The sequence below is a fragment of the Talpa occidentalis genome, unplaced genomic scaffold, assembly GCF_014898055.3.
Source record: "Talpa occidentalis isolate TD23 unplaced genomic scaffold, MPIMG_talOcc4v2.1 talOcc4.4, whole genome shotgun sequence".
Lineage (NCBI taxonomy): Eukaryota > Metazoa > Chordata > Mammalia > Eulipotyphla > Talpidae > Talpa > Talpa occidentalis.
In genome coordinates, this window is record NW_023604295.1 from 119,354,181 (window position 1) to 119,369,106 (window position 14,926).

Below are 14,926 nucleotides of genomic sequence, written 5' to 3' on the forward strand. Positions count from 1 at the left end.
GAGAAAAAACAATCTCTGACATGTTTTTCTCAATTATTCCTAGAAAAAGATACTCACACTAGAGAATCAAGCTGTTTAAAACATAGTAGAGACTTGTTAATCCTAGCGGGAAAGCAGTGATGGGAAACCCAGAGCACCTTTTAAAAAGTCTTGTGGTTTTCAATTTATAGTTGCCTGCTATTTTTGTTTTTTTTTCCCCCGACCCCTTATTCGGTTCCCTTATATTACTCCCTATAAGTAAAACCATCCAATATTTTTGTTTTTCCTTCTTAATTATTTCACTGAGCATAATCCTTACAGCTCTATCCATGTTGCTGCAAATAGCATGAGTTTATCTTTTTTGATTGCTGAATAGGCAGGGGAAGGGGAGGGAGAGGGATTAAAACAGGAGTGGAAAGAGCACAATAGACTATGGCGATGGTCCGCAGGTGTCTTGGTGGTGGGAATTTTATGGGGACTACACCTGAGAGGAGAAAGCATTGTACAAAAATGAACAAGGCTGTCAAATATATACATATTTATATGTAAATATATTTTTAAAATGGTGTGGTTTTGCAGAGGGTTGAGTATCATCACCATGGACTGATCCCTGGAGTTGAGTCTTCGTAGAGTTACAGGGAGTAGGAAGGAAAGTGAATGAGCACTTTCAAGCCAGGCTTAGCCACAGCCTAGATCATGTGTGGGAAGCTCAGGTGACTCAAGAAAGAACCATAAGAGCCAGCTAGTTGCCAAAACCCAATGGTTATAGCACCTCTTGTGTAGACCCTTCTTACTACTGAGTGTTCCAGAATCTTAATTTCCCCATCTAATAGCCAGTAATTCTAGTTGTCATTTCTTCTGAATGCAAAACAAACAGGAACTAAAATTCTAACTTAATTTCTAATCTAAATAAATGAGCCCATCAGTCAGTCTCTTATACTGTTTTCAAGGCTTAACACCAGTCATCTGTGGGTAGCTCCGCGTGCATGTGTTTGTGAACTATGCATTGACTAACATTCTTCTTTGACTTTCCTTCCAGAAAAACCGTTATGAAACGTATGTCAGTATTCTAAAGGAAGGAGGCAAGAATTTCCTGATTAACAATGAAACTGAGGCTGCTGGACTGAAGAAGTCACATTCCAGTCCTTCACTGAACCCAGATTCATCCCCAGTCATTGCCAAGGTCAAGCGTAACGTATCTGAGAGAAAAGATCACCGACCTGAAACACCAAGCATTAAGCAAAAAGTTACTTAGAGTCCATCTGTGGCCAGAAAGTGCTGGTCATGGAGCAAAATAGGGTTTTTCAAGATCTTTCTGGTAAATCCGTGAATATATTTAAAAAAAAAAGTCTGTGACTAAATGGTGCATTAGTAACCTTTTCTATTGTATATTTTTGTTAGTTTTCTGTACAGATTGTCTCTTTGCTCTTGATTTCTTTGCTTTGATGATTTTTGCTATTTGATAACTAATGCACCTTTTTTGTGAGGGGGAGGGGATCGTGATTTCAGATTGAATTATGTGTCCCTTCTCCTTTGGTTTTCTCTTGTTTGCACTCTGCTCAGTTGTTTTATGTAGTCTCAGATCAGCTGTTACACTTTTTTTTAAGGTTAAAAAATTTAATCTATTGTGAAACTCTTAACTGGACAAACTTCGTAGTTTAGTAAATTCTAGCCAGAGTTAATATAAGCCTTTATATGTGAAACCTTGCCCAGTCACAGAGGTGGATTGAGCACTCTCAGAAGTTCAATTAAGATTGCAATTCTGAGAATCAAGACGTTCCAGCGTGATGCAGCTATGACTGCGTCTTAGCGCTTGTTAAGTTGTGACCCTGCTGGAAGCCAGGAAAGGAGGCGTGAAGATTGCAGGACTGGAGGACCTGGAAGCACGTTCACTTGCTTGAAGGGTTGATTCTGTTTCAGCCATGCAGGGAAAGAGGAAGTAGAATCGTCTTGCCATTAAAGGTTGTGGAAAGACTGACACCAAGTTCATTTTGTTTGCTAGATGACAATGGCAACAATGGACTCTGGGGGACCTGCAGCAGTAGGCCTGGGTTTGGTCTGCAGGAAATTGTTACCCCACCCATCTGGGGGTATAGACTAGGAATCCAGAATCATCTCTGTTACCAGTACCCTGCCTTTTGGGAATAGGTTCTTTTGTTGTTTTGGGGTTTTTTTTAACGCATATATATAGGTGTGGGGTTATCTCCTGGTTGTAAGAATAATGGGGGTCTTCCTAACAAAATTATGTTGAAAATGGAACCCCTTTTCTTCTTTCCTTAAGAAAGACAAAATAAGAGAGGGAAAGGTAACTATAATTGTCCAGCAATAGAATAGCAATTCTTTAAATTAAATCTGAAAGGAGTACAGTCTGAATGAATTGTGGTTGGAAAACAAAATTCTGGTGGTTACATATGCAGAGTCACCTATGCTATTGTTTTCTGTCTCTCTGATAGCCACTGCACTCTGCTCCTCCTTCACTTTCTCCTTAAAGTCTTTATTATCTCATTTAAATAATTTCTTATCTACTCAAAATAATTCTATCACCCCTATAATCATGAGCATGTTCCAGCGACAGCTCTTTGAAATTCAGGGTGGCAAACAGAACATTCTCTTGTCGAGAAAGAGAAAGGAGTGACAATTGAGTTCTTTATGAATTAGAACTTTATGATTCTGAACCCTTAAAAATTTGTGACCCTTAAAGCTGTAATCTCCACAAATGACAACTTCAGAACTAATGGAATCACTTTCTATGCCTTTTCCCACCTACAGAAATTTGTTCTAGTTCTACTCAGTTTCTTGAATAAAGGTACTATGACCAAAGAATGAGAGACATGCGTGAATAGCGGGGTCCCGGTTAATTAGGAGAAATCTGCTATTAAACCCTGATAGTTTCTAATGGCATATTGGCCTTATGTATCAGCATTAGTTGTAGGATTATTTATTAACATTTTCTTCCATCATCTATAAATGCCCGTTTGTACTGGTGCCCAGAAAAGGGTAACCCCTCTGCAAGACTGCTTGCTTCATGATGTCTCTTGCCACACCTTTGAAAAACTCTCTCTCTCACTTAGGTGAAGGCAGTGACTAAATTGATGTTTCAAAACAGAAACAACAGGGTAGTTACAGTCTGGGCTGGTACCTGATTCTGACTCCAAGATTTTCACAAGGAAATCGTCTTTCTTCCTGTTTGTGTTCTGCCTAGTTACTTATCCTAAATAAAAGGGAGAGAGGCACCTAGGCCTTATGTCTGAGTTTCAATAGCTAAAGAAAAATGAACATCCCTGACTGGCTTGAATGTGTCTGCCCGCAGTGTGAGTGTGTCTGTGTATATAGAATGTCTCTGTGAGTTAATTATATTATATAATAGACATGGAATGGTACCTAGCCGCGGTGTGTCTGACATGTAGAGTGGCTCTGAAATGCCGACTTAGCATCAGCACCACTATAGTGTTGTTCTCGTTGCAGGACAGGATTCACTAACATTACCTCCAGGGATTTCAGGATATGTGGATAAGCTAACTGGATGAGAAGGGCACTTTTAAAGCCTCGGTGTACCACCTTTGCGCAGGCGCACTTTAAAAACAATGGCAAATCTTGTTTTGTGAGACAGCATCCCAGATTGTCCTGGCCTGAAGTTGTCCATCTATTGGAGCAGGGCTCAGAACACTTCCTCCCTGAGGCCTCTGGAGGTTCTTGTCTGTTGTTGGTGCATCTTGTAGTCCAAGAGTTTATCCTATGCTTGAAAATGGTCCCTAATTTGACTAGATTCTCAGAATCTTGCCCATACTAGCTACATTTTCTTTTGTAATGAGTTCAGACCCATAGTAGCTAGTCAGAAGAGATTGATGACATTTCCTTTCACATCCACTCCATGCCTAATTTCATGGTACAGGGGATCTCTCCTCGTTCTTTCTGTCTAACGGTACTCCACCTCCCGCACCCCCATACCTCACCTGTATCTCAGCACCGGGAGCCTTGGGGTTTCTCTCCATGTGATAACTCATTATTCCTCTTCACATAAATATACTTCATATTAACTTTTAGTTTAGAATATTTTGATGGGCATCAAAATACCTTGGTGATAATCTTGCTGCAAAATTGACCTTCAAAGTATCCCATTTATAAAGTCTGAATGTTTTAGGGTTTGTTGGCTTTTACAGGGAGGTATCAGAAATTCCTTGTTAGCAATCAAAACTTAATGACTAGCATGTGGAATCCTTATTTTATTGCCATACCATAGGCATGATTTGAAGGATACTCTTTTCAATATTGTTTTGCTACTCTTAGGAATGCCTAGTTAAAATAAGCAATACTCCTGTGCATTTTAATTTCCCTCAGAGAAACCGGCTTGTGGGAGAGTCCTCTGGTGGAACTGTATTTCCAAGATTCTAGGTAGCATTTTTTGTTGCTGAGTTAGGTGAAGAGGATAGAAATCGACTGCAGAAGACCCTCTGTATTTCTTTGACTGTTATTCTAATTCAGAAGATGCAGATTGCTTCCTAATATAAATTGATATGAGGAAATTAACTCTGGAAGAGGAAAATCGACTGACTTTTCCAGGTCAACCTAGGTTGGTCTCTTGAGTTGATTTGTCACCCTGTGGCCAAACCCTAGACCCTTGAGGCTGGTTAAGAGCAGGGAGGGAGGCCCTTTGCCTAAGCGCAAAGTCACAGTTTCATGCTGCTCCCTCTCTCAGGTAAGGAGCCTGGGAAGATGTTCTTATGTAAGGCAGGCCCTGCTCTGGCCATGAACTGCAGCTCTTCTACCTTTTCAACTAATCTTGATAATTGGAGGCAATTGACCTCAAAGAAGTTCCTCCATTGTCTTACTGTCAAGACTTCCTTGGGTCTAGTTAGCTGTCATTTGAATTCCTTTGGCATTTTTCTTTGTAATCATCTGTTAAACTTTTTTCACTAAGCCTGACTTCACAGGGAGTTTCTTGACTTTGTAGGTCAAGTCTCTGCACTTTAGTTCTTGTAGTTCAGCAAGTTTGTGGCCACCTTCCTTCACTTCAACACTGAACAATCCCTTCACCTTTCAAATGACAGAATTTTTTTCAGTTCTCAAATTAGCGCTGTTGAACAGAGACCCAATGTGACATCCTAGGACTTGTTACAAATAGAGTATAGTTAATGTGGAATAGTGTGACTTTGGATTTAAATAGCATCTGCTTTTCTTACAGAGCATAAGTTACTCTGACAGAAAGTGTTCAGTCAGCTTTATAGGCAGACACGCCTCTGGACCTACCTTTATCTAGAACTTTGTGACTCTCTTCTCCCCTGCCAGGCCGCCAGTCAGCCCAGGGCAGCAGATGTCTCCAACAGTCTTTTGACATCTTACCCTATCAAGTCACCAGAGGACTTTAGACATCAGTAGTTTACCACAAAATAATCCCAACAAGCAATAGAGAGGTACTTTGTCACTGCTTCTGCTTTCACATTCCTGTTTAATGTCTCACTCTTCAGAGAGAACTGAAGTCCTAAGCCTTTGCACCTAAGTCCTTTGTATCTACGATGTCCAAAACCCGGTGGGCAGCCTTCTGCTCAGGGCATTAACTGGCCCATTGCATGTAGAGAGAATGTCTTCCTAGAGAGAATGTCAGTAAATACTTGAATCTGCATGACAGTTTGTTGACTTGAATGCAACAGCAAGAAAATACTACAAGTTAAGTACTTGTATATATAGTAGGTTTCCTTAAGTCTCTTTGGTTCATTCTTTGTAGTTTATGTGTGTATCTGTACTTTTGCAGGCTTTTGGAGAAAATTCATGTAGATAGTATGTCTATGTCAGACATCAAAGAAAATGCTTCCTGTCATTTGCCAATGTTGTATTTGTGGATATTTATAGTTGTGTGTGTGTATATGTATCAATGTGTAGATTGTGTATCAATAGACGATATATGTACATCAAATTTATTTTTGTTCTTAATAACCAGTGTGATATGAAAAGCAAGTAAAAACCTCATAGGATTACAATGCAGTTATTGAGAGAATATATAGTGGTACTGTTTTATTAAACTTAAATTCAAATGATATTTTGATTAAATTTTTTAATAATATTTTATGCTAGAAAAAGTCCGTCTTTGAGCTTTGAATCACCAGGGCAAAAATGACTCTGAACTAACTTTGTGAAACTATTTCAGTGTACTGTGTACAATACCTAGGGTGTAGCTCATAATTTGGGATATACAGAAAGAAAAAAGCAAAACAAAACAAACAAAAAAAAATACAGCCAGCCTGTGCAGTCTTACAAGTTCAGTATTAAGAAAGAGCACTTAAACATAAGTCATATGACTTTGGGCTTATTACAAAATGTGATGCTCTACAGCACACGTTCTTTATTGTTGTAATTAGCCCAGAAAAATAGAGCTTTCAGAAGAATGAAATCGGTACCCGTCCTGTCATCACTGTACCTGTGTCTGTGTCACAGTAGACGGAACCACCCGTCCAGTGCCCTGCCCTGGCCCTCTTCACCTTCCAGAAATATTCCAGGCGCTGAAGTTGATCAGGGCTTCCTAAGATCGGGTACTGTATTCTGCAAATCGGGTACCTATACTGCAAACTGTCTAGGTTTGCAGTTGCACAAATTAGCATCGAGTGTTACAGGTAAAAGAATTGCAGGACAGGCTATGGACCAGGTTAAAACTTTATTTAATATTTTTATACTTAGGTCTCTTTTCCTGCCTCTCCCCAAAGAAGAGCCACTGGCCTTAGTTGTTTGAGCTTACTGCTTCTCTTACAGTGTGTAAATAGATAACATAGAGATTAAAATTTTATTAACCAGCATGTTTGGTGTATTTAAATTAGCAATTGAGTGCAGTTGAGTGAGTGGTGGGGTGCAGTGTACTCGTGTCAACACACTGCCTCGTGTTCTTTGTATCTGATTCTGACAATTGGAGCTGTGGAGCGGGAGACCAGTCTTCTGCTCCAGGCTGTGGTGGTTTCTTGGTAGTTACACTTGATTTTTTTTTTTCAATTAACTCTACAGTCTCAAACTATTTTTGCAAATGTATCATATTTCTTCATTTGTTCTTGACATGCTGTGAACTGGCTCTGTGACTGATCAGCAGGGTCTGTGTTCTACAAGAGTGCATTTCCTTCTAAGAATTATAGTGGTTTGCAAAAACATCCATTTGATTCAGAAATCATATAGAAAAGGAGTAGCAATTTCATTTTGGGCCTTAATCATTTGAAATGTTTGGACTTTTACTGTAAAGCCATGTAGGTTATAAAGCCAAGTAACCATTTGGCATGGATAACAATATCCACTCTATAGAGAGTATATATGCACATTGATTTGTAATGCCATAAGGAGACTTTTTTTAAGCTATAGGAACAAGAATAATTAACTAGACCAAACTGAAGTGGGGGTGGGATGGGGGATAGTGGGTGGGGTGAGCAGGCTGCCTTCCATTTGGGGCAGCTATGCATGTGATCAGGCCTCTGTCCTGAGAGATTCAGATCCAGTTCACTGCAACCTTAGATGTGTGAGGGGAGTAGCCTCACGTGTACAGACACTTGCACACATGTATACATAGTAAATGTTTTAAGTTACACAACTTAAGACAGCGAGGGCCAAGGTGTTGTAAAAGTGATACACGGAGGAAGTGGACGTTGCATCACAGGAATGTTTTCCAAGGGCCAGAGAGGTGCTTGAGCTCCATTGTTTTAACGCAGAGATGCATTGCACTTTTAACCAATCAGTGAGAAGATGCATAGCACATCCTTTCTGGTGGCCCATCAAGTTGACGGCTTCCTTATATCTCATAAGTAGCCACATCCTGGCATCCCAAAGAAGCCTGGGAAAGTGCCAGAAAACTGGTATGCACCATTGCCCATGGTGGCATTGCTGCTCGCTCTGGAGAGCATTCCTTTTAGAAGGAAGTGCAAAGGCAGAGGCAGCAAGCACTTAGCACAGGAGCACTCTGCCGATCGTCCAACTCCCCTCTGAGCTGTATGCTGAACAGGTAGGCACTTTTCCATCAGCAACCACAGCCAAGATGGATGTGAGAAGGAACCTAGCTAAAATAGATTTCCCTTTGCAGGGTAGAGAACTGAGCTCTCATTCATAGTGTTATAAAATAAGCACCTTAACTTCAATTCCTGAAAATGTTGGCTAGAGAAAATTTTGAAGTTTCCTTTCCTGTTCCCCCCTGAACCTGCATTTGTAAGTCTTCAGACTCTCCCAGAAGTGTCCCAGCCACAAGGCTCAGTTAAGGGCAGCACTGCAGGCCTGAGGCTCCTTGCTCTGAACCCCGAGCCCCAGAGCACTGAAGCGGGGGATGGTGTAGCCTCTCTGCAAAGAGGAGCTTCTCCCCTCGCCTCCTCCACAGGGGCTTCTGAGCCGCAGCACATCCTGGGCTTCACATGCTCCTTCCTGGATTTAGGAATCCAGCTGTCCCGGCGAGCTGACCCTGCTAAGGCAAGATATGAACACAGAGGGACTGAGTCACGGGGTGACACATGACATGGGTATAAAAAAAAAAAAACCCTGTGACTGAAGTCAAGACCACGTATTTTGCCTCCGCAAGATGTAAGCTGGCACATTGAGTTCTACCCAGGGATGGTTGATATCTTTGCCTTTGCGTCCATATTTCTGGAAATGGGTAACATTTCATTTATGTGGGAAGGGTCAAGGAACACTAAGCCTACTGCTTAGCAATTCTGCTCGGTCTGTATGAGAGCTGCCGGCTAAAGGCCTCATGCCTCCCTGCTTTCCCTTCTACCTCAACTCGTAGAAGCCCATTTCTAGAACAAATTTACACAGGTGGAGAAGTAGCACGCTGGCCCTGATTACTGCAGTGCAGGCAGAAGGGTGGGGGATTGTACCTGTGAATATGAAATAAGCTTTGAACTTTTCCAGCCTATTTAACTGGGTTATATTTACTGTGGCTCAAACTAATGGACAATGTGGAACATTCCTTTACCTTCAAAGTTTTCTTCACCAATCATTTCAGTCTCATTGCAGTCCTGGTGCCATATGTCCCTGCAAATTGTGAAAGTAATTAGTGACAAAATAGCAGCCTACTCCTTTTCAGTGGCCAAACTGTCAGCATTAGCAGACTTGGGTAAGCTAGCGGTACCGTATCTTGTACTGGAAACCTGTTCCTCACTCTCACCCACCAGATTCAAGAAATGCCATCTCCTAGGAAATTGTGGCATTTGTGGTGGTCATCTTTTGAATGGAACAGTAATTTATGTGGATATTGTTGAAGTGTTTAAAGACTATTTTGAAAATTAAGTTTACATTTTACAATTGCTTTATTTTTTATTAAAATAATTGTATATAAATATTACCCTATTTCACTGTTGAAGTAAAACCTAAACCGTGTAGACCAGTGAGTCAGCTGATGTGTATAGAAGCTGTGATATATAAATAGTACATTTCTCTATTGTGTAAATGTTCATGAATATAACTGTTCCTGTGTTTTTATAAGTTGGGGATAATTTGTTGTTTCACAACAACAAAATTTATTGCATTGAAATGGTTTTTATGTCATAGAAATCATGCAAAATAGTGAAGGATTTAAAATATGTATATGATATATGTAAATGTACAAACTTTAGAAAGAAATAAATCCAACAAATTTCAATCATTTGGGGAAATGTGGTTTTTGTTTTTTGTTTTTTGCTTAAGCAACTAGAAAAAATACCTTTAAAAGTCAAAACAAAAAAAAAAACACACAAAAAAGAATATAAATAAATAAAAGTCAAAACAGGGGCCTCCCTGGTGGCACAAGGGGTTAAGACGCAACCTATGAAGCTATTCGCAGCCACTGCAGCACAAGTTCCATCCCCAGCCAGGTTGCTACCCACATGGCGCAGCAGACCTCTCCGGTCTCGCCCGCTGCTCCCCTCAGTAGTGTACTTCAGTCAATCTGCCTGTTCTGTTCCCCACTCTGTCTCTGGTGAATCCTCTCACCCCCTGCATCTCTGGCCTCAACCCCAGTTCTTGTATGCATAAATAAATCTTATAAAAAAATAAAAATAAAAGTCAAAACAGGGCCTCCCTGGTGGCACAGGGATTAAAATCTCAGCGCTATCAAGCTATCCTCAGCCACTGCAGCACGAAATGGATCCCTGGCCAGGCATAGCAGACCTCTCCTGTCTCGCCCACTGCTCCCCTCAACAGTGTATATCAGTCAATCCGCCTGTTCTGTTCCCCACTCTGTCTCTGGTGAATCCTCTTAACCCCCACACCTCTGGCCTGTACCCTAGTTCTTGTATGCATAAATAAAATAAATCTTTAAAAAAAAATGACACCTCCTTTCATCAAACAACCCCAAAGCCCACAGTGAGAGATCTGGCCAAGGTAATTGGCAAAGGTAGTGAGAAATTCCAGCTGTTAACTCTGATTCAGCTCTATTAACTTCTGTGGAAAATGCATTCATACAAATGTGTTGGGGAAAATTTGAGGAGCCATTCTCCATTTCAAGCTTGGAGCAGGGAAAGTGCAAAACTTTCTGGGGTCAGGGAAAGGAAAGATTGGGGTCAAAATAAGGGGGTTGCAATTGTATGGGGAATATAAAAATAAAATTTAAATTTAAAAAAAAACTTAAAAAAAAAACTTTCTGGGGTGATTTGAAGAATTCATTTGCATCCCCATTTACTCTGACACCTGAGAAAGCAAATGCTGGTCACTGCTATATGGTACCTGGTGTGTTCATTCATAGTCTCAAAACCAAACTTAAAATGACATCTGCTAGTTTGGAAAATGAAAAAATAAACTTCCACCCTAATCACTTAATATGAATATTGAAAAGGGTGTCTTATGCTTGCAAGGTTTGAAGCAAAGGCATGGGTTACATCCTCAACATAGATAAAACTGCTCTCTGACAGTGAAACTGCTATGATGTGTTCATCTCAAAGAACTAAATGGTTTGGGGTGGGAAGAGAGGGCAGATACATCCTTCAACATACTTTGGCTTCCACTAAAATTCTGTTTGGAATATAAATCTCAAACATGAGTTATACAAACATTGAATCATTGTACACCTTAAACTAATATGTTATATCTTGATTATATCTCAGTCTTTTAAAAATTAAAAACATGAATCCTCATGCCCACTTGTCTGTCCTCCAGAGCTAGGAGTTTTGCTTATCTGGTTGTACTCTGTTGTGCAATTAGTGATATTAGAACCTAAGGGACTAAAGATACCATTTTTAAAAGACAAATACTCATGAGAGCAAACTAAAACCCAGGACAAATTAAGATAGTATTATGAGAAAACTAGCAACTCATCTCTAGATTCACATCTCCAGATTAATTCTATTTCACAGTACTGAGACTTAATAATGAGTCTGTTGAATCATTATCAATTTTTATTTAAAACGTGATAAACAATAAGATGCCTTGGAAACAGACCTATCTTTCTAATATTAGAGGTGAGAGGAGTTCTATATGCTGTGGCCCAGTAAGTTTAATATTAATTCTGGGCATGGGTCTAGAGTGAATATACTAGGGAAGCAGCAATTACTGGATGCCAAGGTGGCCCCAAGAATGAACCATTTCAGTCTACAGTCATCTCCTATTTTATAAGGTTAGGTAGGTTTTTAAAATGCAGTAGACAGAATAGCTGAGCCATAACAAAGTATTCAAAATGGTCTTCAATGAAATGGTTCTGGGTAAAATTGAGAAATCTGATCTAAGTTCTGTCAAGTTTGTGGGTGTGTACCCCCACTTGAAGAGTGTGAATTAAAGGATACATATCAACCAACATTGTTGATGTACTGCAGCTGAGCTTGTCTTTGGCCCCATCTGCAAAATGACTGAGGCTGCAAAATGCAAGATTATGAAAAATAGGTATGTCATAAAGCTGGGAGAGAAAGATAATACTAAGTGACGGAATCAGGATTCAAAAAATACCTCAGCAGGCAGAGAACCTGGACAAACTATCAATGTGAAATGTAAGTATGTAAAATTTTACATTTCAGTAGTAAAAACAATTCTACAAGGTCAAATGGGACATTAGAATGAAGGCCTTCAGCTTCACTCCACAGCAAGTTCAAAGTCAGCATGTAGCCACCAGAACCACAGGGGTCGCATCAGACAACTCTTTGTAAGTGTGGTGCCTTACACAAGGAAGGTAGGGAAAACTTCCACACCAGCACTATAGGGAGCACTTCTACGCAGACAACTGCCTTGAGACCTGAGATGCAGACAAACCAAAGCATGTGCAAAAATCACCGCTGGGAGGGCCTCCCCTGGTGGCACAGGCAGTTGAGCGCAATGCTGTGAAGCTGTCCGCAGCCTCTGCAGCACCGGCTTGATCCCAGCTGGCTGGCAAGGGTCCCACATGGTGCGGCAGACCTCTCCTGTCACGCCCGCTACTCCCCTCAGCAGTGTATTTCTTCAGTCTGCCTGTTCTGTTCCCCGCTCTGTCTCTGGTGAATCTTCTCACCCACCTGCGCACCTGGCCTGTACCCCAGTTCTTGTATAAATAAATCTTTAAAAAATTTAAAAAAATAAACACGGGGTGTAGGTATCTCAAAAAAAAAAAAAAATCACCGCTGGGATGGCAAAAGACAGGAACAACGAAATCAGAGGAATATGAGAAATATAAACTGGGGATAGCTAACCCATCATCGAACCAAGGAAGACTAGTTTTAAAGATTTAAATAAGTCTTACATGAGAAGGAAATGACAACTGAAGGATAAGCCTCCCAAGATGTTTACAACAGACCTCCCCAAGACGTGTCTCTTTGGCAGGTGTGTTATTTCAAGCTGAAGCCAATTGAGACCCTGCAGGCTCATGAGAATGTTTTACCACTCCCTTATCTGCCTAGAAGAATGAAAATAGGAGGTATTACCCAGAATTAGGCTTTTTAATTTTTTTTATTTTTTTATTTTTTTTATTTATACAAGCACTGGATACAGTCAGAAGCGCGGGAGGGTAAGAGAATTCACCAGAGCCAGAGCGGGGAGCAGAGCAGGCAGAAGGACCGAAGTACACTGCTGAGGGGAGCAGCGGGCGGCAGGAGAGGTCTGCGCGCCATGTGGGACCCTCCTCCGGTGGCCGAGGAGCAGCCGGGGATCGAACAGAAACTGCAGAGGCTGCGGGCAGCTTCGCAACACAGCATTCAACCGCTGCGCCACCTGGGAGGCCCAGAATTAGGCTTTTTATCATAATCTTTCTATCAGCGAAACCTATCTCATGACAGAGAAACATCTAATTACAAAGCATCTGGTTTTTGTCATTTCCTCATTATGTGAATCCCCCTCTTTTCTTGAAGTCCCAGGCCCCTACACCATTCGTTAGGATATATACCCCAGTTCTCCTCGTGACCTTGGAATCCTTTATGTAGATTCCCCATATATATTATATACTATGGTCTATATAGGCTTTGTTATATATTACAATCAATATATATACATGTATAAAATTTGCTGTTCTTCTACTAATCTGTCTGATATTAATCTGACTACTTGATAACACATTCACAGCAGAAGCCAGGCTCCCTGCAGGAACCAAGTGCTGAAGAAGAAGCTAGTGCTGAGGAAGTAAGCAGCAGGAAAGCCCCATCCACTCCAGAAGAGGCATTGCAGAAACCTGCTGAATGAGCTAGCCATTTCCAAAAAGGAAAATCCTTCCCTTCTATAATCTTTCTCCAGGATCCTCTACTGGCAAAGCTTCTGTGCCAATAGGCAAAGAAAAAATATTTCAAGGTTCGGATCCATTTTCACGGAGCAGGCAATGATGCGGGAGTTTAGAGCAATGCATTGAGGACAGGCATCCTGTAGAGTCAGAAAATGTCTCCACTTAGCGCAGGCAAAATTGGTAGGTGGCCCAAGAGCTTGAGCAGGGGCCAAAAAGATCTGACTTTTTATAGTTTTTGTGGATGTATTTTAGTTTAAATTCTTGCCATTATTCCATGAGAACCAGGAAGTCTCTGTACCCTAGATTCTTTCTTCTCAGTGTTATTTGCATATAAAACTCCTAAGGGCCTCCCTGGTATCACAGGGGTTAAAGACAGCGCTATCAAGCTATAGCCAGATGCTGCGCGAGTAGGATCCCTGGCAGGCCAGGGAGCAGCCCACAATGACACAGCAGACCTCTCCTGCCTCACCCACTGCTCCCCTCAGCAGTATATTTCGGTCAATCAGCCTATTCTGCTCCCCGCTCTCTCTGGTGAATCCTCTCACCCCCCCACACCTCTTGCTTACACCCCTGTTCTTGTATACATAAATAAATAAATCTTAAAAAACAAAACAAAATAAAATAAAACTCCTAAGCTAGTACATGGACAAATTAAGTGCTTAGCAAAATTTAGTTATTGTTATTGCTATTGTTGCTCTGATGCACATTGCAAGTCTTCCCCACATTGGCTGCTTTCGCGTAGTCCTCATACCTCAAAAATCCCCGGCAGATTTTAGTTCTAAATTTTAGAACTAATTTCGTTCTAAATTCTCTCTTAGTAGCACAGGTACTAGCTCTGTTTTCCCTCTCAATTCAACCTGAGTATGACAAGCCTTCATTTTTACCATTCCTAGAATTTTTTTTTAATATTCTGATATTTTTCCACTGTGAATAGATGCTTCTTCAAAAGCAATTAATCATAAAAGCAGATGGAGTGGTAATGGAGACAAATGCCTGCGGGGCCCAGCAGGAGGCCTGGGACACGGGCACCGCCTCTCACTCCGCCTGAGCTGCCTGCATGTGGTCCCTGTGCCATTTGGTATTTTATTAGATTCGCATTTCCAAATGGAGCTGTTTCTTCTTTCTTCCATTCTGCATTTTTCCTTTCCCGTTTCTTTAGGGCTCATCCTCCTCTGGCTCGCTCTCTCCTCATCATTACCCTCTGTCCTCTCTTACACCCTCTGTCACAGACAGGTGATTGCTCTACAAAGTGTCACTTGAACGAACCGCTTATATTTAGAACATCCCTCCTCTCATGTTGGAGTTGACATATGTCCTCTCTTTCTGCTTCCACTTCCTTTTCCAGCTGCC

General features: G+C 41.1%; 1 protein-coding gene across 7 annotated transcripts in view; it reads left to right on the plus strand.

The window, feature by feature from the left end:
* The window catches only part of PSD3 (pleckstrin and Sec7 domain containing 3), a 507,571-nt gene extending 497,996 nt beyond the window's left edge, over window positions 1–9,575 (plus strand). For all 7 annotated transcript variants that reach the window (XM_054700957.1, XM_037526196.2, XM_054700961.1 and 4 more), the window contains one exon: window positions 1,019–9,575. In XM_054700957.1, coding sequence (XP_054556932.1) covers window positions 1,019–1,234 — 216 coding nt within the window. In that variant the 3' untranslated portion in view covers window positions 1,235–9,575. The remainder of the gene's footprint in view (window positions 1–1,018) is intronic.
* Window positions 9,576–14,926: the final 5,351 nt, after the last annotated feature.